Source organism: Canis lupus, chromosome 26, assembly GCF_048164855.1.
Source record: "Canis lupus baileyi chromosome 26, mCanLup2.hap1, whole genome shotgun sequence".
Classification (NCBI taxonomy): Eukaryota; Metazoa; Chordata; class Mammalia; order Carnivora; family Canidae; genus Canis; species Canis lupus.
The window spans coordinates 33,825,208-33,851,465 of NC_132863.1; the positions used below are offsets into that span (position 1 = coordinate 33,825,208).

General features: G+C 50.3%; 1 protein-coding gene across 1 annotated transcript; it reads left to right on the plus strand.

Annotated features, from left to right (window-relative positions):
* Positions 1-378: 378 nt before the first annotated feature.
* GDAP1L1 (ganglioside induced differentiation associated protein 1 like 1) lies at positions 379-26,258 on the plus strand. Its single transcript, XM_072801112.1, has 6 exons — positions 379-684; positions 8,900-9,092; positions 10,089-10,262; positions 15,225-15,322; positions 16,080-16,194; positions 25,889-26,258. Exons 1-6 carry the CDS (start codon positions 505-507, stop codon positions 26,230-26,232), a joined length of 1,104 nt encoding a protein of 367 aa, XP_072657213.1. The 5' UTR covers positions 379-504; the 3' UTR covers positions 26,233-26,258.

The window sequence follows — 26,258 nt, forward strand, 5'->3', positions numbered from 1 at the left end:
GTCTGTGCCCTTCTGCCCTTAGAGGTCCTTGATGAGAAATGCTAGAAAATGACAGCTCCAAAGAGAGACAAGCTATTTCCAGAGACTGATTTATAAGAGGAATGGGTCTCTATAACACAATTGTCCTAAAAGGTATTTGCTTCTTGGAAGATAGAGAGTCGGAACCCGTTAACAATGGTGGAGTCTTGGCAGAAGCCTGGCCAGATATGAGCCATTTGGGGGGCAAGGCCCACTCCCCTGTGGCTCCTCGAGCCCTTCCAGGGAGCCTGACCTAGAGGACGGGTGGTTCCTGGCAGGGGCCAGGGGCGTGCCAAGGGGAGGAGGAGGGAAGGAGCTCCCGGGATCCCCTCGCCCCTCCCCCAGCGCCCAGCGAGTAATGACATTCACGGAGAGGGGAGGGAGGGAGCGAAAGAGGGGCAGGCTCGGCGAGGCCATGTGATGCTGGGCGAGAGAGAGCCGCTGCCGCGGAGCCTCCTTCTTTCCTCCCTCTGATTCCGGGCTGTCATGGCGACCCCCAACAACCTGACCCCCACCAACTGCAGCTGGTGGCCCATCTCGGCGCTGGAGAGCGATGTGGCCAAGCCCGTGGAGGCCCCCGACGCTCCCGAGGCGGCCAGCCCCGCCCATTGGCCCAAGGAGAGCCTGGTTCTGTACCACTGGACCCAGTCTTTCAGCTCACAGAAGGTAGAGCCCAGGGAGCTGGGGAGCAGGATGCACCCGCTGGCGAGGAGGCTTGGGGGAGGGGATCCAGGAGGGCCCAGGGGGTCCGAGGACGGGGGAGAGGCTGGAGGGTGGAATGTGGGATTTCGGGGCTGGAGGGTGGAGGATGCCGGGAGGTGACTGGCCCTGTCTTGGGCCCCAAGAGCACCGTTCCCAATTGTGGGAACATCTATTATGCCTCTTTCCCTCCCAGAAAGACCTGGTCTGTTGGAGGGCTGAGAAGAGAGACAAAGGCAAGGGGAAAGGAATGGGCACTGCTGGGAAGGCGGCCTGTTGGAGGGGGCGGCTACTGCGGGGAGGAAGGAGGAGTGCTTTCTGGGATCCAGCCTCCAGCCCCAGTAGTCGGTGGTGGGCCTCCCTCCGCGCTGCTGTCCTGGATACTACAGGCCCTCCAGGTCGCAGCTCCTGCCTGGCTGGGAGCCCTCCTCTGGCTGGGGCTTGGAGGGTCTGTCCCCAGCCCTCTCCCGCATCCACACTTACCTGGACCTTGAGAAGGAAGGAGTTAACCCATCTCCTTAGACTAGCTTGGGTTCGGCCCCTAAAATCTATGTTTTGCTCTTAAAGACACAGACAGCCCCTCTGCCCCTTCTCAGACCCAGACGAGCTGGGAGGGCAGCTAGGAATCCAGCCTGGTGCTGAGTTTTCGGGGTTCCCGCTTCCGGGGGGTGAGGGCCAAGCACTGCGCCTGTGAGACAGGGGCGCCTCTAGGGGCGCAATCTCCCACCCCGGGCGGCTGTCCGTCAGTGGGGCACGAATTCAGCACCACGGCCAGGGCCCAACAGCGAGCGTTGATGGTTTCTAAGGGATTCCGGTAGTCAGACCTTGGAATTCCTCTTCTTCCTGGGAGATCCTTTTGTTACATTCACTCATTTTTTCAGATGGAGAAACAGATTCCTAAAGAGAAAGGGCCTTGGAACCAAAAGACTTAGATTTGAGTCTTGGTCCAGGCTCAGTTCATCATCTGGAAAACTAGATGATGATGAAAATAATAATAATAGTAATACCTACTTGTAATTCCCACCCCTTCTCAGAGTTGCTGAGAGGGTTGTTGAAGAGGCGGTATAACTTAGTGTTCTAGACTGGCGCTTCTCAAACTTGAGCATACATTAGTCACTGCATGATCCTGGTTTAAACACAGACTGCTGGGTCCCACCCCAGATATTCTGATTCAGCAGGTCTGGAGTGGGGCTCAAGAGGCTGCATTTCCAACTAGCTACCAGTGATGCTGATAAAGCTGGTCCACTGATCCTTTTTTGAGCAGCTCCAGTTTAGAGTATAGACCCTGAGGCCAGACAGTCCCCAGTAGAAGAATCATCTTCCCCAATAATTCACCGTAAAGCTTTGGACAGGTCACCTTGCCTCTCCAAGGTTTTATAATCTGTAAAATGGAGCTAATGGCAGTACCTTTCTCAAAGGGTTATTTTGAGGGTGAAATGAGGTGATACACAAAAAATGCTGATAGCAGTGCCTGGCAAAGGGTCAAGGCTCTGATAATTATAGGTGTTATGATATCACTAAAGTGCTGGGTGAAGGAGGGGTCTGCTTAACCAGAGCCACTCTGGGACTCATCCATAAATTCTACACGTGCACGCTGAGCACCTACTGCATGCCAAGCTCTATGCAAGTTGCTGGGGGTTTGAAGATGAATCAGACTGACCTCCAGACTTTAGAATCCCTTCTTTCCCAGAACCTCAGGAGCCAGGTCCCAGTGATTGGGACTGGACAGGTGGCAGAGGGATGGCACCTGCCATCACCATTCCCCAAGGGAGCTTCCTGCTCTTCCCCGTGCCCCCAAGGAATATATCCTATTCAATCTGCACTCAGAGCTGAGGTGGCCCTTTATTTTGGGATGGAACTCTCCACTACAACCCCATTTGTGACCAGGCCAGCCTGGGCATCCTCTTGCCTCCCTTTCAGGGCCTTCCCCTTGTCTGGGTGCCCATGGTAGGTTCTAGGGGCAGTGTAGCCTGGTGGAAAGGGCATGGGCTCTGTAGTCAGATGGTCTTGGATTCCATTCTCATCTTAAATGCTTACTGGATGTGTGACCTTGGACAAGTCAACCTCTCCATGCCTCAATTTCCTCAACGAGACTTTTGCATCCAACCCTGCAGAATTCCAGGGGGATTAAAAGGGCATGGACATATGTTAAGTGTCTGGCACATAGTAGGAATTTAGCAGGTAAGCTTCCTTCTTTTCAGTCCTTAAGGGCCCTGCCTGCATTCAGGGAGCAATTCCCCTTTTTTAGCATCTGAGAAGCCTGTCTTAAATGGTACATGAATAGCAGAAAATAGCCTACCCTCAAGAGTGGTGGTGGCTTCATGGGACATCTGAGGACTATCCCAGAGCCAGAGGGCAGCAAGACAGTGAGGGGGGTCCCGAGCTCCATCTCTGAGGCCAGAGTGCCCAGGATTCAATCTTAACTCTGCCACTGACCAGCTGGGTAATTCTGGGCAGGTTGCTTAGCCTCTCATGCCTCACACATCACGGCTATAAAGTAAGAATAATAACAGCACCTCCAGGATAAGGTCGTTGTGAAGATTCAGCAAATGTATCCATTAAATCACCTAGAGCAGCACCTAGCATATAGAAAGTGCCAAGTAAGCTCACTTATATTTACCAGACAGGAGATCAAATCCTGACTGTGCCACTTCCCTCTGTATGCCTTTGTGCACGTGTCTTCACTTTTGTAAGTCTCTGCTTCCTCCTCTGTGCAGGAGGAACAGTAACCTATCTCAGAGAGTTGTGAGGATTGAATGATATCATGCGTGGCCACACACTTAGCACAATGCCTTAAAGATTGCATGCTAACAGTGAACTTTCATGCACCATCATAAGTGATCATCTGGGGCCACAGGGTTCAGAGGAGGTTCTAAATGCAAAATGTAGATATTAGTTTGTTTCTGAGGCTGTTCTGCCCCCAGCCTGCTTCTCCTTGGCCGGAGGTGAGGGCCAAGGGGTGAGGCTAGGAGGGGCAAACACGCAGACAGTCAAGACACCAGCATTCTGATTGCTGGCATTCCAACTCACTAGCTTGTGACCTCAGGTAGGTCCTGACCCTCTGTGGTCCTCAGCTTTTCAGCATGAAAATGGACTAGATGTTTGACACAACCTGCATCCCTCCCTCCCCAAGCAGGAAGAATCGCTCTGTTTCTGTGTGTTCCCAGCCTTTTGAGCATTCTTCTGTCCTCATGCTGGCCAGTTTAAAAAAAAAAAACAAAAACAAACTAAGATTGCTATTTACTGGCTGTGTAACTTTTGCCAACTTAGTGTTGTCTCTGTGCCTATTTCCTCTTTTGCAAAAGGTTCATGATACTAGTACCTACCTCATTAGGTTTTTGTAACACGTATAAATGTCTTAGAGCAGTTCCTGGCACAGAGAAAGTGCTATTTGAGGGTTAGCTATTCTTCCTGTGATTTCCACCAAGGTGAGTCTCTGAGAGCCATCCTTGGCTTCCTGCAACAAGCCTGTTCAAGATCCCCTCATCCCATCCTCTCAGGGTCTGCCTTTGTCTTGGATGTACCTGTGGGTGGAGCCTTCTGTCCCCAAGAGTAGGAGGCCCAGATCTGAGTCCTGTCAGAAGATAGTCCCAACACCCAAGACACCAAGGTGATCTCTCCCTCCCACCCTGGCCTTGCCTTTCATGCTCTTGGGCACTGGCCCCCAGCGCTGTCCACGCTGCCCTTGACCATTTCCTCCACCCCCAGAAGCTCACAGGTGACAGCTGCAGATCTCACTACTCTTCTCAGAAGCCTGTAGTTGCTCACCGGGTCCTTCCAAGAAAGAGACAGGCCATCCTCATAATGGCCTTAGGCTCTACTACAGGATGCTAACTTTGCCTGGGTCATGGACCCCTCATCAATGGGGGGAAGCCTGTGGATCTTTCTCACAATAATGCCTTTTAATGGATAAAGCAAAATACACAGCATTACTAGAAGGGAAGCCAATCAAAGTATAGCTATTGACATATTTTTAAAACAAATTCATTGTATAATAGTATGTGTTTCTGTATGAACCTGTTATATAACCTGACCTAGTGACAGGACTGATCACTGTAATGTCAAAGTCATGATGAGTGTAACTGTAGGAATGTGCAGTGATGAAAGTATCTGATTTCTTGTGGTGACAATGTATCAGCCACTGCTAACACTACCATGCTTTGTCGCCTACACACATAATTGCAGAAAATGCTGTCAGGCTGAGATTACTGAAAATAAACATCTAATTTTCCCATCCTAGATCAAGGAGTCCCTGGATTGATTCATGGACCCCTGAATCTGGGAATCTCATTTAAAAGGCCCTGTGCAGGGATCCCTGGGTGGCGCAGCGGTTTGGCGCCTGCCTTTGGCCCAGGGCGCGATCCTGGAGACCCGGGATCGAATCCCACATCGGGCTCCCGGCATGGAGCCTGCTTCTCCCTCTGCCTGTCTCTCTTTCTCTCCCTCTCTCTGTGACTATCATAAATAAATAAATAAATAAATAAATAAATAAATAATTAAAAAAATAAAAAATAAAATAAAAGGCCCTGTGCAGGGATACCTGGGTGGCTCAGTGGCTGAGCGTCTGCTTTTGGCTCAGGTCATGATCCTGGGGTCCTGGGCTCAAGTCCTGCATTGGGCTCCCCACAAGGAGTCTGCTTCTCCCTCTGCCTTGTCTCTGCTTCTCTCTGTGTGTCTCTCATAAACAAATGAATAAAAAAATTTTTTAAACCCACTATTAAAAAAAAAAAGGCCCTGTGCATGACCTCCTCTCCTCTTGTCTCCCTGTCCACCCTGTTCCAGCCACACTGGCCTCCTCGCTGTGTTTCAAACACACCAGCCATGCTTCTGCCTCAGAGCTTTTGTGCTGGCTATTCCCTCTGCCTGGAACTCTTTTCCTCAGATCCCTGTATGGGCCACTCCCTCACCTTTATTAATTTTAAAAAAAGAAAATATTTGAGATAAATACACTAAGGTTCAGAGACTCTAAGTGTCTTTTACAAAGTCGCACAGCAACTAAGTGTTTGAGCAGAGATGCCAACCCAGCACATTGCAGTTGCCTAATAAACAAGGGCCTGGGTGAGGAGGGACAGTGCCCATCTATGATAATGAAGCACCAGTGAGCTAATTCCATCCCCCCCCAGGGAAGATAGTTTGCCCAGGGGTGGTTGATGTTCAGTCACACAGAGTGGTGACCACCCAAGTCTGGTCCAGTCTCCAGGATAAAGAGATGGCAGATGGCCTTGGTGACTGCATGCCCTTCCCCTGGGCCTGGCTTCCTCCCACACTCCCCTCCCCTGCAGGATGGCACATGGCTCTGGCCTACAGCTCAGCTAAAGGAGAAAGTCTCCTTGGCCGCCTGCCGGCATGACCCTGAGGCCGCTCCAAGCAAAACTGTTACATCTCTAAAGATAGTCCCCTCACCAGGCACTTAGTTGCACCTAGTGCCCTTACTAGAGTCCCAGGGCAGGGCCTGGGAGTGATCCCTAGGGGCAAGTGCCCTGCCAGGAGGCAAGGCCACATGTCTGGACCTGCCAAGGGCAGAGGCCTGGTTCGGTTTCCGTCTCCATCCATTCCGCGGTCCCAGCTTGGCCTGGAGGCTGAATGGCTGGGTGGAGCCTGACTGCCCAGGGTGGAGGATGCCAGGATGGGCAGGAGGTAGGGAGTGGGCAGTTCTGCTCCAGCCAAACTCCAGCCTTGATTGTTCTGGGGCATCTCCAGGGCACCAGCACCACCCAGGAGCTCAAGTATACACATCCACGTACTCTCTTGCTCATGCACACTCCCTTATACATACACACAAAGACACACATGTGCATATGCACACTCATATCCACACTGATGTACACAGACTCACACAGTACTGTAATACAGTTACGCAGACACTCATCCATCCAGACCCATACTCGTGCACAGATATGCACACACTCATCCATACACATCCACTCATGCAGACACGCATCTACACGCATTTGCTCATTCACGCAGTTGCGACTCCTGTTCAGGCTCTTGCACTCATACACTCACATACCAGACCAAATAGATGCCACCCCAGGGCTCATTCTTTGCCACAGTTCCTCTCTTAGAACCAGCAGTACCCTCCCACTGTCTCCTGCAAGGTCCGAATGTAGTGTCAGCTTGCAGCAAGGCTGCAGGACGCTCCTTTAACACGGAGTCCAGCCCTCAATCTACTAATGATTAAAAGGAGGCTCACAAAAGGGCATGATAGCTCTAAGGTCACATAACATCGTTGTGGCAGAGCCAGGGTGAGGACCTCCCAGCCCCATCTGCAGGACCTGCTTTTGGCTAATGGAGCAAATGAATCTGTGAATGAGTGTTGGGGGTTCAGGGACTAATTACCTCTCCCTCCCCACAAGGAAAAGAGTGTTTGTGTTAGCCATGAGGGCGGCATGAAGTACTACTTTATGACATCAACCATGAGTGTGAGGTAGTGTGTGTGTGTGTGTGTGTGTGTGTGTGTGTGTGATGATAGAACCCATGTATTAACCTCCTGTCTCCTGTGCTGGGACATTATCCATGTCATCCCATCCAAACCTCCTGCCATGCTTGAAAGAGTGGATTACATTCCTCATTTCATAGAACCTATCATGAGAGAAGTCAAGTGACTTGTCCAAGATCACAAAGCAAATAAGCAGCAGAGCAAGGCTTCAAATCCAAATCTGTCTCCTTCCAAGACCTGATCTCATACAAGTGGCTAAGACACATTATGCCTACAGTGTGCCAGGCACTGTTCACAGGGACTGGAGTATCTCGTCCCCACAGCAGCCCTCTTTGGAAATTGCTAGTGGGACTCTCATTGGACAGGTGAGGAAACTGAGGTACACAGATGTAAAGCCAGAAGATTTAAGATTTAAGGTGCTAGAGCTGGGATTTGAACTGACAGTCTGGCACCCAGTCCAAGGTCTGACCCAGGATACCATGCTGCCCCTCTGTGCATAACTCCTGGCACCTGGGAGGGAGACTGGGGATGCCTAGTTCCAAGAGCTACCAACTGGCTGTGTGGGGACATGTACACTCCAGGAGAACCACTTTTGCTGGCCTCAGTCTCCAGTCTCCAGTGGCAACTGCTTCCCTTCCCCCTGGACTGGAGCCATTAGTGGGGAGGGGTGGAGTCACTTGCCATCTTTCTTCTGGGGGACCTTGGACGAGTCGTCTTCTTTCTGAGCCTCAGTCCACTGGCAGGGGGCAGCTGGACCAGGTGACTTCTGATTATCTTCCGGCTCAGAAATGTTGGGCTGGGTCAGGAGCAGACCCCAGCCTCAAGGCTCTCCATTAGCTTCTAGTAGCTCAAATGTTTGTCTGGGACCCCTTAAAGACATAGGAAAGATGAAGGAGGGACAGGCCCAAGACTCCTTGAAGGTGCCCACAGGGCATTTGAATACTGGTCTAGGAGTCAGGACCCATTGCTTCCAGTTTCAGGTCTGCTGCTAACTTGCTGTGTGCCTTTGGGGAAATTACTTGCTGTCTCTGGGCTTTGGTTTTCTCATCAAGACAAAGGGGATACTACAAAAAAAAAAAAAAAGACAAAGGGGATAGTTCCTATTCTACTCTCTTCTGAGAGGCTTTTGTGAGCATCCAACAACAGATGGGAAGTGTGTGGGGGCACCAAAAGACTCAGTTGGTGTTGGCAAATTATTTTGCACCTTGTTTTATTTCCCAAATAATTTGAGAAATTTAGCTATTGATTATGCTGATAAGAATTTCTATGAATTTCCTGGCCTGATCTACCCCTAGGAGCCAGGCTGAGTGTCTAATCGTGAGTAATGAAATCATGAGTTGAATGCCATGTACCAGACCCTGGGGTGGTACTATTAATACTTCCAAATAAGAAAACTGAGGCTCAGAAAATTTAAGAAATCTGCCCAAGCACACATAGCAGAGCCCAGAATCCTACCCCAGGTATGTCCCGCTGTGAAACCCAGTCCTATAACCATCAGGGAGCACTGCCTCTTTGCCCCAGAGTAGGGCTGTGTCCCTCCCACCAAGAGGCTCTGGGCCCGTGGGAGAGTTCCCCCCCCCCCAAACCACTCCCTACCTCCAGGAGCCCAAGAATGAGCTGGAAGCAACAGTGTCACCTCCTGTGTGTGACCTCTGACCTCCCTCCCTGCATGCCCCGCCCCGCCTGGGCAGAGTGTCCCCTTGTGTCTGCCCACCTTCCCCGCTCTGACCCTGGCGCCTGCAGGTGCGGCTGGTGATCGCCGAGAAGGGCCTGGCGTGTGAGGAGCGGGACGTGAGCCTGCCACAGAGTGAGCACAAGGAGCCCTGGTTCATGCGGCTCAACCTGGGGGAGGAGGTGCCCGTCATTATCCACCGAGACAATATCATCAGCGACTATGACCAGATCATCGACTACGTGGAGCGAACCTTCACAGGAGGTACGGCTGCCGTACCCACCAGGGGCTCAGCCACAGACCCCGGGGACCCCACAGGCTCAGACGGGCTCCCAGAACCTTGGGGAGCCTGAGGAAGCCCACTGGGGCAGTGGACATGGCCTAGTCTTCCCGAAAAAGGAATAATGGGACTGCAAACAGGGCTTGGATGCCCTGCAGGAATCACAGAGCTACAGGCATGGCCACGATGCTTGGGATGCCACAAACCCTTTCCCGGATACTCCAGGAAGAGGGCTAGCCCAGACACGCCCCTAGGAGCACTGGGGCTACAGCCTCCTTCCCCAGGAGCCCTGGAGTCAGAGGCATGGCCACAGGTCCTCAGAACCCCCAGGCAGGAGCAGGACCCAGGCCCTCCTAGTCACCACAGGCAGGACCCAGATCTTCCAGCCACTCCAGGGCATGGACAGGGCCCAGCCCACTGAATCCCTATAAGCATAGTCAGGGCCATGGAGCCCCGGGAACCCCATAGATATGGGACCCAAGTACCCTAGAACATTGCAGATGTGAGGAGGGCCCAGACACCACAGAAACCCACAGGACCCTATGTCTCCCTCTCTTCCTCCAGCCCTCTTCGGATTCAAAAGCCCCCTGCCTACGGCAGATGCCGCAAACCACAGCTGAGCGAGGGGCAGGGCCCAGACATAAACTGTAGAGAAAAATTAGTTGCCAGCAATTAAAAATCAAAGAAAGTTCAGTTTTAAACATCCAGGTTTCTGGCTTCTCTTGAAGCCTGGCAACACTGGGCCTAGACCCCCACCAGTCAACAAGCCTGGAGTGACGAGGAGCTGCCCCCCAGGAGACAGGCTGGCAGGACTCCCGGTGGGCAGGCAGGACCGCTAGGATCCCGTGTCAGCCTGGGGAAAGGGGTAGACCCTGTGGGCCTCGACATTTCAGGGTTCCAGGGTGCTGGGATTAAGGGATGGGGTAGGTGGCCAGGGCAGGCCCCGCTAACCCCAGCCCAACCCTGGCTGCGCCCCGCAGATCACGTGGTGACCCTGATGCCTGAGGCGGGCAGCCCACAGCACGCGAGGGTGCTGCAGTACCGTGAGCTGCTGGACGCGCTGCCCATGGACGCCTACACACACGGCTGCATCCTGCACCCCGAGCTCACCACTGACTCCATGATCCCCAAGTACGCCACGGCCGAGATCCGCAGTGAGTGCCACGGGTTACCCTTGTTTGCCCACCTTTCTGCTTTCAACAGGAGTTCTCCTCCTCCACCTCTTCCTCCCACTGTGTGTCTCTTACCAGCTGTCTTCCTCCTCTCCCTCCTGATCGCCCCCATCCCTCTCTGCCTCTCTCTCCACCCTGCTCTCTCTGTCTCTATTAATCTCTCTGGCATCCCTCTGGGTGTTCTAAGTAGATACTAGGTGTCAGTAAATGGTCACTTTCTTCCTCTTGACGCCAATGTTTAAAAGTGGGAAGGGGCAGGTTGTGGAACTTGATCCCGTCCCTTTGGAGTACTACCCTCAAACAAGACTCGGAATTTAGCAGTATCATCCTATCTCCATTCAGTCAACAACATTTATGTGGTCTACTATGGCCCAGGCCCTGGGCAGGGGGCTGGGGACAGATGGGGACAGCCACAGCCTCTACCATCCCGGGGTCACAGTTCCATCCTGACAAGTGACCAGGTGATTGCAGCGTGGGACTAAATATGTTTGAACAACCTCTCGGGAGGGCAGTCTGGCACTCTAGATGGAACACAGAAAGACCCACACCTTGGAGATGATCCTGCAATTATACCTGGCTTTGTGCACCACGAATCATGTACAAGGGCATTCATTGCAGCATAGATGGTAACAGCAAGAAGCTGGAAACAACCCAGCTGTGCATGAGTTGGGAACTGGGTAAATAAATTCTAGTCTTCCCGTACACTGGAACACTTCTAGTCTTCCCATATGATGGAACACCGTACAGCTATTAAAAAAAAAAAAATAAGCATATGACACTGGGTGTTACATGCAACTGATGAATCACTAAATTATACCACTGAAACTAATAATACACTATATGTTAACTAACTTGAATTTAAATATCTTTAAAAAATAAGCATATGGGGGATCCCTGGATGGCGCAGCGGTTTGGCGCCTGCCTTTGGCCCAGGGCGCGATCCTGGAGACCCGGGATCGAATCCCACATCGGGCTCCCGGTGCATGGAGCCTGCTTCTCCCTCTGCCTGTGTCTCTGCCTCTCTCTCTCTCTGTAACTATCATAAATAAATAAAAAAAATTTTTAAAAAAAGCATATGGGATACTTACTAAGATATATTAGTAAGTAGGAATGAAGGGCAAAAAATGCACCTAGTGTGGTATCATTAACATATTTAAAAGGGGGTTAAATGGACACACAGGTGCTTGCAAACACAGAGGATTCCTGGGGGATATATGAGAAGGTGTTTGCTTTTGGGGAGCACAACTAAGAGACCACAGATTCAGAGGAGAGAGATTTACTTTTCACTGTACATTATTGAATATTGTTTGGATTTTTAAACAAGTGTGTACATATAACCTGTTCAAACACTAGTTGATTAAAGATATGTCACCCTAGAGCCTCTCAGTGTTATGATAAGGAAGCAGGAAGGCTACGGGACCAGGGAAGGTCACCATCTCAGCCTTGGGAGCATGCAGAGCTTCTGAAATGCAGCAGCATCCAAGGGTGACCAGGAGGCACAGGGGAAGGAGAGCTAGAGAATCCTTTCAGTGTCAGGGGTAGGAGAGACTGTGGTATGTTTGGGGAACTGAAGGAAGTTCAATGTGGATGAAGTGTAGCCCAAGGGAAGTAGGAGTGGCTGTGGTGCGAGCCTGGGGAGTAAGTCTGGCAGAATGGGAATTTTGTCCAAAGAGCAGTGGAGAAACAGGGATGGGAAGTGACATGATCCGATGTGCGTTTTACAAAGTTCCCTCAACCGAGAAAAGAATGGGTGGGCAGTTAGGAGGTCCTGGCTGTCATCTAGGTGAGCAGTGGTGGTGACCTGGACGAGGCAAAGACAGTCCCTAAATGCTTCTGGGGGCTGGAGGCCCTTCTTCATTCTGCCATGAGTCATTTGAAGAAGTCTAGGAGGCAGTGAGGGGTCCAGCCTGTTCCTCTTTTGAGGAGAAAGATCTCAGGGCTCCAGCCCCACTGGGGGAGGGAAGGGGATCTCAGAGGATACAGAAATCATCCTGCAGTGACCCCTCCAATCAGCCTAAGGTCTTTCCTGGACTTTGCTGATTTGCCCTCCTGGAGTCTAAAGACAGCCACATGTGCAGCCCTGGGTGACTGGCAAGAAAGAAAATGCCATACTTGACCTTCACGTTCATAAAATATCGATGAGACTTAATATAGCCTGAAAGCTAAAAGGTCTGGAAGTGTGTTTAACTGGGTTTTGTATCAGTCCAGGAGATGGGGTGGTAGATGGTGAGATATCAGAAGGCGGAAGCTGAATACCTGCAGTCATTCATTCACTCATCCTATTCATTCATTCATTCATTCATTCATTCATTCATTCATTTAACTCTCACTAAGCTCTTGTTCTGTGCCAGGTCTGTGCTGGGTTTTAAGGAAACAGAGACAAGTATGATAGAGCCACTGGTTTCCAGAAACTCAAATTCTAGTAGAAGACACATACATCCAGAAATAAGTACAACAAAATCTCCATGTTTAGTTGTACAGGTTGTGCACTGCACAAGTCCAGGGGGCACTTTTCACATAGATTGCAATGTGAATGGATTTGTGCAATGGCGGCTCTGATTACTGTATTTGCACTTTCTGGCAGAAATCTGGAGGACAAAGGCATTGAGTGGTCAGATTCAGGACAGACCTCGTGGAGGAGGTGATCTTGAATTAGGGCTAGAAGCGGATTTTTGGGAGGAACACAGAGAAAGCTATCCCAGGAGGTAGAAGTAGAGTGAGTAGAGGCCCAGAGGTTTGGAATGGCCTGGTACATTCAGGGAATGCCAAGCATTTGGAGTCTGGGGACAGGGACAGGTGGGACAAGTCAATGAAAGATGGAGTTGGTAAGAAGAGAGGAGATGGATCCTGCTGTTTTTTAAAGGCAAATTGAAGAACTTGGATGTTATATGAGGGCAGCGAGGAGCCAGGGATGGGTTTTAAGTAGGGAGTGGCATGGTCAAGTGTGTGTTTGAGGAAGACCTCTTTGATGTAAGTGGGGAGAAGGGCACAGAATGGAGAGAGTGCTGGTGCCTCTGGCTGGGTCAGCATCATCCAGAGACATCAGTGAGGGGATCTGAACTAAGGGAGTCAGGATTGACAGGGAGAAGTTAAGTATGAGAAAGAATAAGAAAGAGGAATCAACAGGACCTGGGACTGATTTGGTGCAGGGATGAGGTGAAGGAGGATTGAAGGCACCCCCCAGGCACCTGGCTTGGCTCAGTGTGGGGCAAGGGTGCTGCAGTTGGGGGAGACTGCAGGTGAGGAGCAGGTGAAGCAGGGAAGATGATGAGGCCGGGTGGGCCAGGATGAGTTCAGGGCACCTAAGTGATCTCTAAGTGGAGTTGGGACACAAGGGAAAGGGGAGGGCAGGATTGGGGCACCACTGTCCACCTGACCTGCCACATCCTAAACTTACTGGCCAAGAATTTTGGAGAGACTCCACCCCGATCATGGAACAAACTCCAGGATCTTATCCTGCGTGATGCTTTCACCTCCTCTTATAAGTCTCCAGAGTTTACAGTTAGATTCTCAAAGTTAGATTATAGGGCACTTCTCTCTCATTAAGAATAGTTTTCGGACTTCTGGGTGACTCGGTCGGTTAAGTGTCTGCCTTCAGCTCAGGTCATAATCTCGGGGTCCTGGGATCAAGACCCTCCATCCCTAATTAGGCTCCTGGCTCAGGGCAGCCCCGGTGGCTCAGTTTAGTGCCCTGGACTCTTCAGCCCAGGGTGTGATCCTGGAGACCCGTCAGGCTCCCTGCATGGAGCCTGCTTCTCCCTCTGCCTGTGTCTCTGCCTCTCTCTCTCCCTCTCCCTCTCTCTCTCTCTGTGTGTGTGTCTCATGAGTAAATAAATAAAAATCTTTTTTAAAAAAAGGATCCCCAGGGATCCCTGGGTGGCGCAGTGGTTTAGCGCCTGCCTTTGGCCCAGGGCGCGATCCTGGAGACCCGGGATCGAATCCCACGTCGGGCTCCCGGTGCATGGAGCCTGCTTCTCCCTCTGCCTGTGTCTCTGCCTGTGTCTCTGCCTCTCTCTCTGTGTGTGACTATCATAAATAAATAAAAATTAAAAAAAAAAGATCCCCCCCCCCAAAAAAAAAGGATCCCGGCTCAGCAGGAAGTCTACTTCTCCTTCTCCCGCTGCCCCTCCCTCCTGCTCCTGTGCTCTCTCTCACTCTTGCTCTCTCTCAAATAATAAATAACTCTTAAAAAAAAAAAAAGAATAATTCTCAGGGTTATGGTTTGAGTTCCATCACTGACCCACTGTTCCATCACACTTCCCTTTTTGGCTTCTTAAAAGGCCAGTTTTTCCAGGAAGTATGGGGTTAGCATATCCCCAAATCTTCAGGAAAATTGCCTCACCAGAAGAAGTTTCAACACCAAAAGTCTTTTATGGTTTTTCTCACATTAAACAAGTTTTTCCTTGTGATCTATAGTGAGTGAGCACTAGACGAATTAGCAGATGGACCCAAGCTTGAAACCTGTTTATCATTTACTAGTGTGGGCTATTATTTAGCCTCTCTGAACCTGTTTCCTTACCACAGGAAAGGGTGGGGGGAGACATGCTCTGAAATACGTGTTTGTCCAGGTTTATAACCTATCCATTTCTGGCAAATTCCTCTTCATCCCCTAGTAGTCTCCTCCCTCAGTGAGGTTTCTTGCCTGGTGGCCCAGGCTGGTGGCCCTGTGTGTCCCACAGCATTCTGTTCACTCTTCATTACAGATTGATCATGCTGTATCAGAAAGATTTATGTGTCTGTCTCTCCCACTAGCCCAAGCCTAGGGCAGGATGGCATACCATCCATCCCTACCTTGCAGCCTGTTGTGCTTCCTAGGTGTTGGTTGTTGATATTGTTATTTCCCAGGCCAATGTTTGAGTGGGACCTACTGGCAAACTTGTGGAAGAAGGGTTATGGGTAGCCCTGGGTATCAGAAAGATGGAGACTTCCTTATTCTCTCCCCAGGACACTTAGCCAACGCCACCACAGACCTCATGAAATTGGACCATGAAGAGGAACCCCAGCTCTCTGAGCCCTACCTTTCCAAACAGAAGAAGCTCATGGTAAGTGCTTCCAGACTTGCCCAGTTCCCTTCCCGACCATCTCTCTCATGGAACAGAACAAATGGAAGAAGCTGGTTCTAAATGGAGGATCAGCTGATGACATGAAATGGAAACAACATGGCTTGCTTTTCCAATCCTGTCTCCTCTGTCATTTATTGGCTATTTGAACTTGGGTGAGCCACTGGCCCTGGTGGGTCTCCTCACATCTTAGGTTGTGACCCTAAGAGCAGAACACTGGACAGAGGTTCTTGGGTAAGAGTGGCATTGAAGGAGTGTTCTGAGGAGAACCCAGTAGGGGTGGGGGGGATAGGAAAGAAGTGGGCGCCAAGTTCTCCTGATCCCACAGGAAGCTCTGCAGCATAAGTGTCACCACAAACTCAATCCACATTGAGGCAAAGGGCAAGCCTTTTATACTCCTGTGTTAGTCAGTCATTGGCTACAGATTGTCTGGTGGGGTTATAAGGGGTGGGAGATAACCTCCCAAATATTTCCAGGCAGACTTGTTGCCTGAGAGCAATTCTCTTGAGAAGGGGCAGCAATGAGCTGCTATCAACTGATCCTCACAGCAGCTGGTGTATGAAAGTGCCAGGTCTGGTCAGGACAGCCAAGCTCACAGTGGGACACCCTCTACACTGACGGGGTATTTGGAGGCTGGGTTTGCCAAAGGGGGTTGGGGTCCAGCTCCTTCCATCTCTGGTTATCCAGGCTCAGTGGAAGCCAACTCAACTCCCCTGGTTCCTGCCTATCTTGTCCCCAGGCCAAGATCCTGGAGCACGATGATGTGAGCTACCTAAAGAAGATCCTTGGGGAGTTGGCCATGGTGCTGGACCAGATCGAGGCGGAGCTGGAGAAGAGGAAGCTGGAGAATGAGGGTGGGTGCCAGCTCTGGGGTAGGTGGGTGCTGGAGCCTCTTCAGCCCACCCACCCCTGCCCAATTCCAACCCCCTTTATCCTGAAGATCTCAGAGGACCTCCCAGGTGGTTAGGGTCATGGGCCATGGAGGCAGACAGACTTAGGTTTAAGTCCTAGCTTGACCACTTATTAGTTAAGTGACCATGGGTCAAGTGCTTCACCTTCCTGGAACTCAGTTTCTCATCTATAAAATAGGAATAATAATAATAAGACTATCCCAGAAAGGTGTTGAGATGTTGTATGAAATAATACATGTAGGTATTAGGTCAGTGCTTAGCATCCAGTAGATATTTAATAAAGGTTGGTGAAGATGATGAAGGTGGTGGTGGTGATGACCAGGACCCACCACATCATCTCACCTTTCCCCCACTCAAGTATGTATTACGGTTCTTTCTGACCTTGATTCTTTCTGTTCTTGAGTGACTCTCTGAACCCTGACCCTGCCAAGTTCCCATCTCCACTCCTTTTGTTCTTGTAGCAATTCCAGCTGGGAGTACCCTCTTCATGCCCCTCTGCTCCTTTTTCCTTCTATGTGCTGTCTTTGCCACCACTCCTCTTCAAGTTAGATTCTGGACCTTCTCATCTTGCTCTGGTGGCCTATTAGTCTTGTCTCCTCAGTTATGCTAATTTACAAAGCTATGTGACATGCACTGCTGCCCTCACAGCTTCACACATGCACACACCATCTGTATGGGAAAGCTGTGGAGCAGTGTTCAAAAAGATTGGTTTTGGGGCACCTGGGTGGCTCAGTTGGTAGTGCATGCAGCTCTTGATCTTGGGATTGTAAGTTCAAGCCCCATGCTGGGGTGTAGAGATTACTTAAAATCTTTTTTAAAAAGATGGTTTTAGAATCAGAAAGGTTTGAGTTAGAGTTCTGGCTTTGCTGTCTGTACTGTGACTTGAATAAGTTGCTTTGCTATTGGAACCTCAGTTTCTTCATCTGTAGAATGGGCTGGTAATAATACAACTTAATACCATCTTGTTGGACTCTTATGAAAAGTAAAAGCACTCTGAACATTGCCTAGAACATGCTAGTTTAAACATACGATAACTAAAGTCATGCATATTCTCTATTTGAGAAAACAGAGGGTCAGAGAGATACAGGGACTTACTCAAGGTTGTGCAGCTCATTAGTGGCATGGTCAGGGCAAGAACAGATTCCTTCCTGACAGGTGCAGTGCTCTTCCAGCATCTCACAGCAGAGGCAAGCATAAGGTACGCATAGATAGCTAAAGTCCTGAATAGGACATTGTCATGAGATCTAAAGCCAGGGCCCTAAGTCCTCTGTAGAAAAAAAGCATGGCAAGGCTTAGTAATTAAAATAGTACACACCTCAGGCAGGAACTTTCTCCTTCTGTCAGAGAAGGTTCTTAGGGGAAGCCACCACAGAAGAGTGCTCAGAGGCCAGAAGGCGTGGTGTTTCCAAGACTGTCTCTGGGCTCAGAGTCCCAGCTCTACCCTTCTCTCATTGATTGACCTTCATTCTCAGGCACGTCTTACATATTTAAGGGTTAATTTGCTCGGGTGCCCTAATAACAAAATACCACAGACTAGATGGCTTAACCTGCAGAGATTTACTTTCTCACAGCTCTGGAGTCTGGAGTCTAAGGTCAAGGTATTGGGAGGTTTGGTTCTTCTGAGGCCTCTCTTGGGCTTGCAGAGGCTACATTCTTGCTGTGTCTTCACGTGGGCTTTGCTCCGGGTACGTGCCCCTGGTGTCTGTGTGGCAACATGTTCTTTCCTTATAAGGACACCAGTCAGATTAATTAGGGCCCACCCTGATGACCACATTTCAACATACTTAACTCTTTAAAAGCCCTTTCTCTAAATATAGTCACATTCTGAGAGACTGGGGATTAGGGCTTCCACATACGAATTTTGAAAGGACACAATTCAGCCCATACAATGTATCTTTAACATCACTTACTGTGAGCCAGACACTGCTAAGTGTTTCACATAGTTCAACGCATTTAAGGCCCATAGGAACTCTAGAAGGTAAGTAATATGAGCAACCCTATTTAACAGATGAGGAAACTAAGACACAGAGAGGTTCAGTAACCTTCCCAATGTCACACAGATAGAAATGGTGGAGCCTAGATTCAAACCCTGGCTCCCAGAGTCTTGAGTTTTTAAGCACTAGCTCTGCTGCTTCTTCTGTTCTCCAAGAACATAAAATGAAATGATCGATCAAGGGAGACATGGAGTATGACCTAGATGGAGGGCAGAGTTGATGGTCCTGGAGAATAGCTGTGGGAGCTCATTCCTCGTGTGATTCCTAGGTTGGGAGCTTCTGACCTCAGTCTTTGTTTTGGTCCTGAGCTCTTCCAAGAGGAGGCAGCATTGTACTGCCCCATGGCAAGATGACTGGGGTTGTTCCAGATGGAGATGTTGGACAGACTTGGTGTCCCTCCATAGCTAGGGGAGGCAGCAGAGGTGTGGGTGGTGGTTGGGCCCACATAGTCTCATTCACTCACTGTAGTACCCCCCAAAATTCCCTGGGGATAATGCTTATGCCCTCCACTTGTCCCCTTGTGGGGCAGAGAGCAGGATTGGGAAGTGTTATGATGTCACAGTTAAGACCCCTGGCATGGAGCCAGATGACTCTGATATGGATTCTGGATCAGCTACCTCCTAGTTCTGTGGCCTTACAGAAGTCACTTCACCTCTCTTAGCTCATCTATGAAATGTTGGTAATAATAAGATCTAGGTTACAGGAAGGTTGTGAGGGTTCATAAAGATAACAGGTGTTGATCATTCTCCACAGTACCTGGCTAAAGGTAAAATGTTCTAGAAATAGAATCTCAAAAATAATTACTATTACCATTCTTTTTCATTCATTTATTGAAATATTTCTTAGACACCGACTATGTGCCAGGTCCTGATGATAAAATTGCAAGTAAAAAACAAGATGTCGCTCTTGCTCTCATGGAGTTTACAATCTTGTGGAGAAGTGTTAAGATTGATAGTAAAAAGAGCCAGGCAAATTTGATGAAGCTTCTCTGAAGAGAAGGTGTTTCAAATGAGACCTGAAGGTTATGGAGGAGCCAGCCTAGTGAAGAACCAGGACAGGTGTGTCCCAGACTGAGGGGACACCATGGAGGAGGGTGGGGATAGCTGGGAACTCCCCAGTAACTGGCTACTGTGTGGTAAGTATTGGGGAGAGTGGCATAAGTGAGGCTGGGCAGAGTCAGAGAGATGCAAGATCATGGGGCTGTATTTGAATTTAGAATATACTCATATTTATATTTAATTTATATTTAGAACTTAGTCTATATTTAGAATTTCGATTTTTGTACTATGTACGATTGTACACATCTGATGGCAAATCCTTGGAAGGCTTTGAGAAGGGGATTGTATTAGCTAACTTTTGCTGCATAAGGAATAAACACTAAATCTGAGTCACTTAAAAAAACCTTTTATTTGTTCATGATTTGTGGCTTGGCAATTTGGGCTGGGCTCGGCTGGGATGCTTATCTCTGTCCCGCATGCTGGTGGTGGCATCACTCACGTATTTGTAGTCAGCTAGCAGTCAGTGACCTCCCTGGCATGGCTAGTGGCTGACTCGCTGTCAGCAGGGCCAGTGGGCCACACATTGCTCATCACCCAGCAGGCTAACCCAGTCTTACTCAGCAGCAAGGGAGCAAAGATTCAGTGTATAAACACTTGTCAAGCTTCTATTTATGTGGAATTTACTAGAGTCTCATTAGGTAAAGCAAGAATGGATTAGTGGCAGCAAAGCCACATGCATACAGGAATGGGAGGAAATGGTGGCCATTTTCGAAATCCACCCAGGGTGAGATGTTCTGATTTTAAAGAGCATTCTGGTTACTATGAGAGTGGATTTCAAGGGAGACAGAATGGAGGCTGTTGTAGCAGCCCAGGAGGGATGATGTTGGCTTGGACCAAGGAGAAGACAAGGGAGATGGGGAGGCGTGGATGGACTCGAGAGGCATTTTGGAGACAGAATGGATTGGAATTTGCTGAGTGGTCAAGTGAGGAGGGGAGAGTAAGGGAAAATAATCCAAGATGACTGCTGGGTTTTGGTCTGAGCTACCGAGTGCTGCTGTTTCCTGATATAGGTAAGGGGAGCCGAGTGCTCGATTTGGAACACAGTGAGTTCAAGAGGCCTTCCGACACCCAGGAGGGGCTGTCACGGTCCATTCGGTATTCTGGTCTGCCTTGTAAAGGAGAGGTCAGAATTTGGAGAGAGATTTGTGAGTCTCCAGCATGTATGTGGTATTTAAGCCGCAGAACTGGGTGATTTATCTAGGGAGAGAGCGGAGAGAGACAAAACAGAAGAGTCAGGGCTGATGTGTCCTTTTGCTCCACAGTAAATTGCCCGTGAATTAGAGGCTGAAGCAGCGACAAAAACCACATTTATTACATCACACACTTCCTGTGGCTCATGAGTTTTGGAGCAGGGTGGCTGGGTGGTTGTAATTTAGGGCTGCATGATGCAGGTTGCACTCAAGATGTTGGCTGGAGCTGCAGTCCTTTGAGCTAGAGAATCCATAGCCAAGATGGCTCATTCACATGGTTCCCATCTAGACATCTCAGTTCCCCGGTTCCTCAATACCTGCCCTCCTCAATGGGGCCACTTGAGTGTCCTCACAACATGGCTGCTGGCTGTGCCTGGAATGGGTGAGTGCAGAGAGAGAGGGGTGGCCATATGACCTATCGTTGGGAGTCATTGTCTCTTCTGCCACATTCTATTCTCTAGAGGCAAGCGACAAAATACTGTCCATATTCAAGGGGAAGGAGATTGGGCTCCACCAGAGAAGTACTGAGTGGCTTGCGAGCGCATTTTAAAACTACCACACCTGCCCTGAGGTCTCCCCGCATCAGGGGAGAGGTAGAGGCAGAGAAGCCAGCAAAGCTGACTGAGAGAGTAGCCAGCGAGGCAGGATGAGCCTTATGTCAATAGAACCCAGAAGGGATTGTGTTTTAAGGAGAGAATAGTGTCAAATGCTGCTGGGAGTCTAAGTGAAGCAAGTGTGGGAAAGCATCCCCTGGATTTTGTCTCATGGCTGTTGGTGGTGACCTTGACAAGGGCGGATTTCATTGGACTATGAGGGTTGAAGGCCGAAGAGTGAATGCAAGGTGAGGAATGAAGACAGCAGATGTCGGCACCTGTTTTGAGACATTTAGCAGTGGAAGGGACTAGAGAGATGGAATGGTGCCTGAAGAAGGAAGTGGGGTGAAGAGAGGAGATATAAGAGCGTGTTTTCAGGCCGGTAGAAAAGAACCCATGGAAAGGAGAAATCAGTGCTGTAGGATGGATGGCACCAAGTCCAGGAAAGGACACGAGGGGCGTGCGTCAGACAGAGGCCCTGTGGGAAGCAAGGCACCTTCAATTGGGTAAGTTGAAGAGAATTTCATCAAGGGACTGTTTACAAATATGTGGGCAGGATACAGGCAGAGCACAAGGAAAAATGGGGTGCCCAGGGCCTGAGGTTGTGAGGGGTGGGAGTAGCTTCAGGGCCCTGGACAAAGAGGCTGTGTGGAGAGGGGGACTGTCTGATAGGAGCTATACCTTTCAGTCTGTGGCTCCCACCTCACTCTCACCCACCCTCCTACTTCCTGCTTCTGCTTCCCAGTAGCTGAACCTGACTGGAGCCAGAGGGCATGGAGCCCCACTGGGGTATCCGTCAAGTCGTCCTCCTGGGGCACAGAGCAACATGGAGAAGGGAGGAGGGCGGATCTGGAAGGCAAAGGGAGGATGTGCAGCCTCAGATGGGTGCAGAGAACCCAGAGGGCCTGGCCTTAAGAGGGGGTGGCCGAAGGCAGTGTGCACGTGCCTGGCTTTGTAGGGTTCATGGTTGGTGTGAGGGCTTTCCTGGATGAAGGTTCCTCTTTTCTGAATGCAGCATGTGGTGACATCATGGGCTGAGTGAGGACTAGGGACAGGGTGTGAGGAGAGAAGGAAGCTGTATGGCTGTCTCCGCAGGGCGTGGGGAAGCCAGTCTACTCCAGAGCTAGCAGAGGTCCCAGCACGGCCAAGTGCCCTCTCTCTTGGGCTTTGTGCTCATGAATTTGAAGCAGATCTGATCAGTGTAACAGTCTCTAGCACACTCAGCTGGCAGGCTCAGGATAGGATTTATCCAGGGCTGGGGGCTTTTTGAAGGGATGCACAGCTAGAGGAGGGGGCAAACCGAAGGGTGACATGCCAGGTAGGGACACATGTCCACCTACATGGTGGTGGTGGCTCTCAGCATTTGCCCATACACATAAACACAGTCATGGACACACTTCGATAATGACACACACATACATCTGTGTGCAGGCAAACAGCCAAATGGACGTGGGCATCACTTCACTTACACGTGTGGGGGTTCCACACCGCATGGACGCAGATGCCCACGTGTGCAGATACCCACATGTATAAACACAGTCGGCTGCATGGACTGGAGCAGGTGCACACATGGACGGATAGACACACCACGCATGACCCGGACACACAGATCTGCACACAGACCCAACAAGGAGCGCACCTATTGAAAGGGGCATGTAGAGACGCAAGCCTCTGCGCGTGCTCATCTGCACATGGAAAGAGGCAGTGTTCTGCGGTGGTTCCAAGCACAGACTCTAGAACCACACGGCCTGAGTTCAAATCCAGGCTCTGCTCTTCCATGTCATCGCTGTGTGGCGTTGGCCAAGTTACTTGACCTCTCTGTGCCTCAGTGTCCTCAAGTGTAAAGTGGGGATAATAATAGGACCTATCAGATGGGTTGCTGTGAGGCTTGGGGAGGTGACACTGCATTCTCTGGTGCATCTCCCACTTCATAGGCCGTTCCTTCTCATGCACCCTTGCTGGTTTCTCCTTGTCCATTCCCTAAATCTTGGAGTGCCCCGGGGTCAGTCCTTGGTCCTGTTCTCAAATCGGTCTCCTCTGGTCTGTCACTGGGGACTGCGGGCCCCTGGCCCTGCCTCCTTCCACTGCCCCTCACCCCCATCCTGATCTCACCACGCTCCGTACCTGGCAGTAACTCCCTTGGCCACCAGCAAGAACCCTCCTTTGCCTGCACCATCAGCTTCCTTGCCCTCTTCTGGCTTTATCATGCTTTGCAAAACCTCAGATGGTTACACCCAAGTCTCTACCTGGTCAGCACCTGCGGCCAAGTGTGGCTGGAGAAACACACCTGTGCCGGCTGGTCTCACTTTGAATTCATGACCATGAGCCTTTGATGGCTCTCCGGCTGCCCTAGGCCTCCCCCCGTCCCCTCTTCAGGTGACTGCTTAATACCTTCTCTGTCTTCCTCGACCTTGCAGCCCCTGCCTCCACTGAGAAAACAGAAGTCTTAGGAAGAGACCCACACGGCTACTCTGCTGCCAGCAGCAGTGCTCATACATCACCGCGTTTTTATCAGCCTTAAGAGGCACGTTTGTGGCATCGCATCTTAACATCTCTGAAATTTCTCACAAAGTTTAATTGGCACCACTTGTTCTCTCCGGGGTGGCTGTCTTACATTCCATAGCAACTTAAATTTGATGAGATATAGCACCACGCACTCCCTCCAATTACCTGGACTGAGCTGTCCTTGAACTAGCGACCCCTCCCCTTGCATCTTGATGTCCATCTGCTCCCGCGTTCACGCTGGTAATCCCTTCCACTGTCTTCTGTAGCATCATTTCTGCCTCTCTGCTCCAACATTCCCATCAACATGCTGGGTATTCCCTCCCCGCTTGCAAAGACACTCTTGACCTGTCTCGCATTATTGGCATGTCTTTCCCATTATAGCAAAACTCTAGAGAGAGTGATCCTTGCGCACGGTCTCCAGTTCCTCTCCTCCCTTTCTCTCTTGGACTCCCTCCAACCAGGCTTTCAGTGTCAGCATCCTCTCCTACTGCTCTTGTCAAAGTCACCAGTCTCGGCCTCCTATTTGACCTCTCTGCGGGGTTTGAACACCCCCCTTCTCCTTGGAACACTTTCATATCTTGGCTTCCAGGATAACACCCTCTCCTGGTTCATCTCTCACCTCACAAGTGCCCCTGCTCATGCTCCTCCGCTGATTTTCATCTTGCTTCTGAATCTTGAAGCCCCAAAGCTCAGTCCTTGGCCCTATTCTCAGATCTGTCTACAGTCACTACCTTGCCAATGTCCTCCCACCTCCATGCTGATGATGCACACTTATACTAGGTACGCATACCTCTAACGCTGATTCATCATCTCCCCTTGGATATCCAACAGACATCTTGAAGGTTATGTAACAAGGACAAACTTTGGATTAGAGCCTTCATTACACTTTACCTCCTCCTCTTGTGAAACCACGAGCCTCTCAGGACATGGTGTCTTGTTATGTGTCATGTCATGTCAGGTCTTTATGCCCAACACATACTACTAGATAAACATTCATTGGGTGAATGAATAAATGGAGGAACAAGAAGACACAGAGTGGGAGGGATGGAGGGGCTCAGGCTTTGATGGGGGAAGGCATCAGATTCAGGACATTTCTGAGCTGAAAGGAACATCTGCTCAAAGATGCAGAAATGAGCTTCCCAAGACAGCAGACCTTGTAGGAAGTGGAGGCAGAGGGGAAAGCATTCCAGGCATGAAGCCCAGCAGGGGCCAAGGTGGACATGGAGGTGGACACGGAGCTCCTTTGGTCTCTTAAATCACGTCTTTGCTCAAAACCCTGCAATTCTCCCCACTGACCGTGTTCATATCCAAACTCCTTTGTGGGGCTTCTAAGCTTTTTCATTAGTTTATCTTCCATCTACTTCTCTAATCTTGACTTCTTGTGAACCACTCCCTGTTCACTGGGCCTCCCAGGCAAGCCATACCCATTTCCAGTCCCTCTGGCTGCTGTGTTGAGAACAGACTCTAGGAAGTCAAGGGGAGGGATCCCTGGGTGGCGCAGCAGTTTGGCGCCTGCCTTTGGCCCAGGGCGCGATCCTGGAGACCCGGGATCGAATCCCACATCGGGCTCCCGGTGCATGGAGCCTGCTTCTCCCTCTGCCTGTGTCTCTGCCTCTCTCTCTCTCTCTGTAACTATCATAAATAAATAAAAAAAAAAAAAAAGGAAGTCAAGGGGAGAGGCAGCGAGATCTATCAAGAGGACATTCTGACATTCAGGTAGGAGAGGATGGTTGTTTGGACGGGACTGGTAACAACGGAGGTAGCCGCATACTCTATATATTTTGAAGAGAAGTTGATGGGAATTGCTGACACACTATACATGGGGAATGAAAGAAAGAGGACTCGATGCAGCATGGAGTTTTCACCCGAGCAAACTGAAAGAGTGGGCATGCGGTCGCTGACGTGCGGATGAGAGTGGTGGGTTTGGGGGTGACAATCAGGAATTCGATTTTGGACATACCAAGTTTGAAATGCATGGTGAACAGCCAAGTGGAACTGTCAAAAGGGCAGTTAGACGTAAGTGTCTGGAGTTCAGATACATGTATTTACACTTAAAAGTCAGCTGATAAAACAATTTTTTTAAAAAAGTCAGCTGATTTGAAGAAAAAATACCAACAGAAGTGGTATAAGCCTAGAGCAAAAGTGATTAAAGCTGTAAAGAGTGAGGAGCCCCAGCAGCAGTGCGGTGGCAGGTGGGCGTGTAGGTAGGCCAAAGCCCGAGGGGTCAGTGGCAGAGAAGCGAGTCAGGGAGCAGAGGCTGGCCCCTCCACTCCCATCTCTTCTCCCTTCCGCTCCAGGGCAGAAGTGTGAGCTGTGGCTCTGCGGCTGTGCCTTCACCCTCGCCGACGTCCTCCTGGGAGCCACCCTGCACCGCCTCAAGTTCCTGGGACTGTCCAAGAAGTATTGGGAAGATGGCAGCCGGCCCAACCTGCAGTCCTTCTTCGAGAGGGTCCAGAGGCGCTTGGCCTTCCGGAAAGTCCTCGGCGACATCCACACCACCCTGCTGTCGGCTGTCATCCCCAATGCGTTCCGGCTGGTCAAGCGGAAACCCCCATCTTTCTTTGGGGCGTCCTTCCTCATGGGCTCCCTGGGTGGGATGGGCTACTTTGCCTACTGGTACCTCAAGAAAAAATACATCTAGAGCCAGGCCCGGGCTTGTTGCCTGTC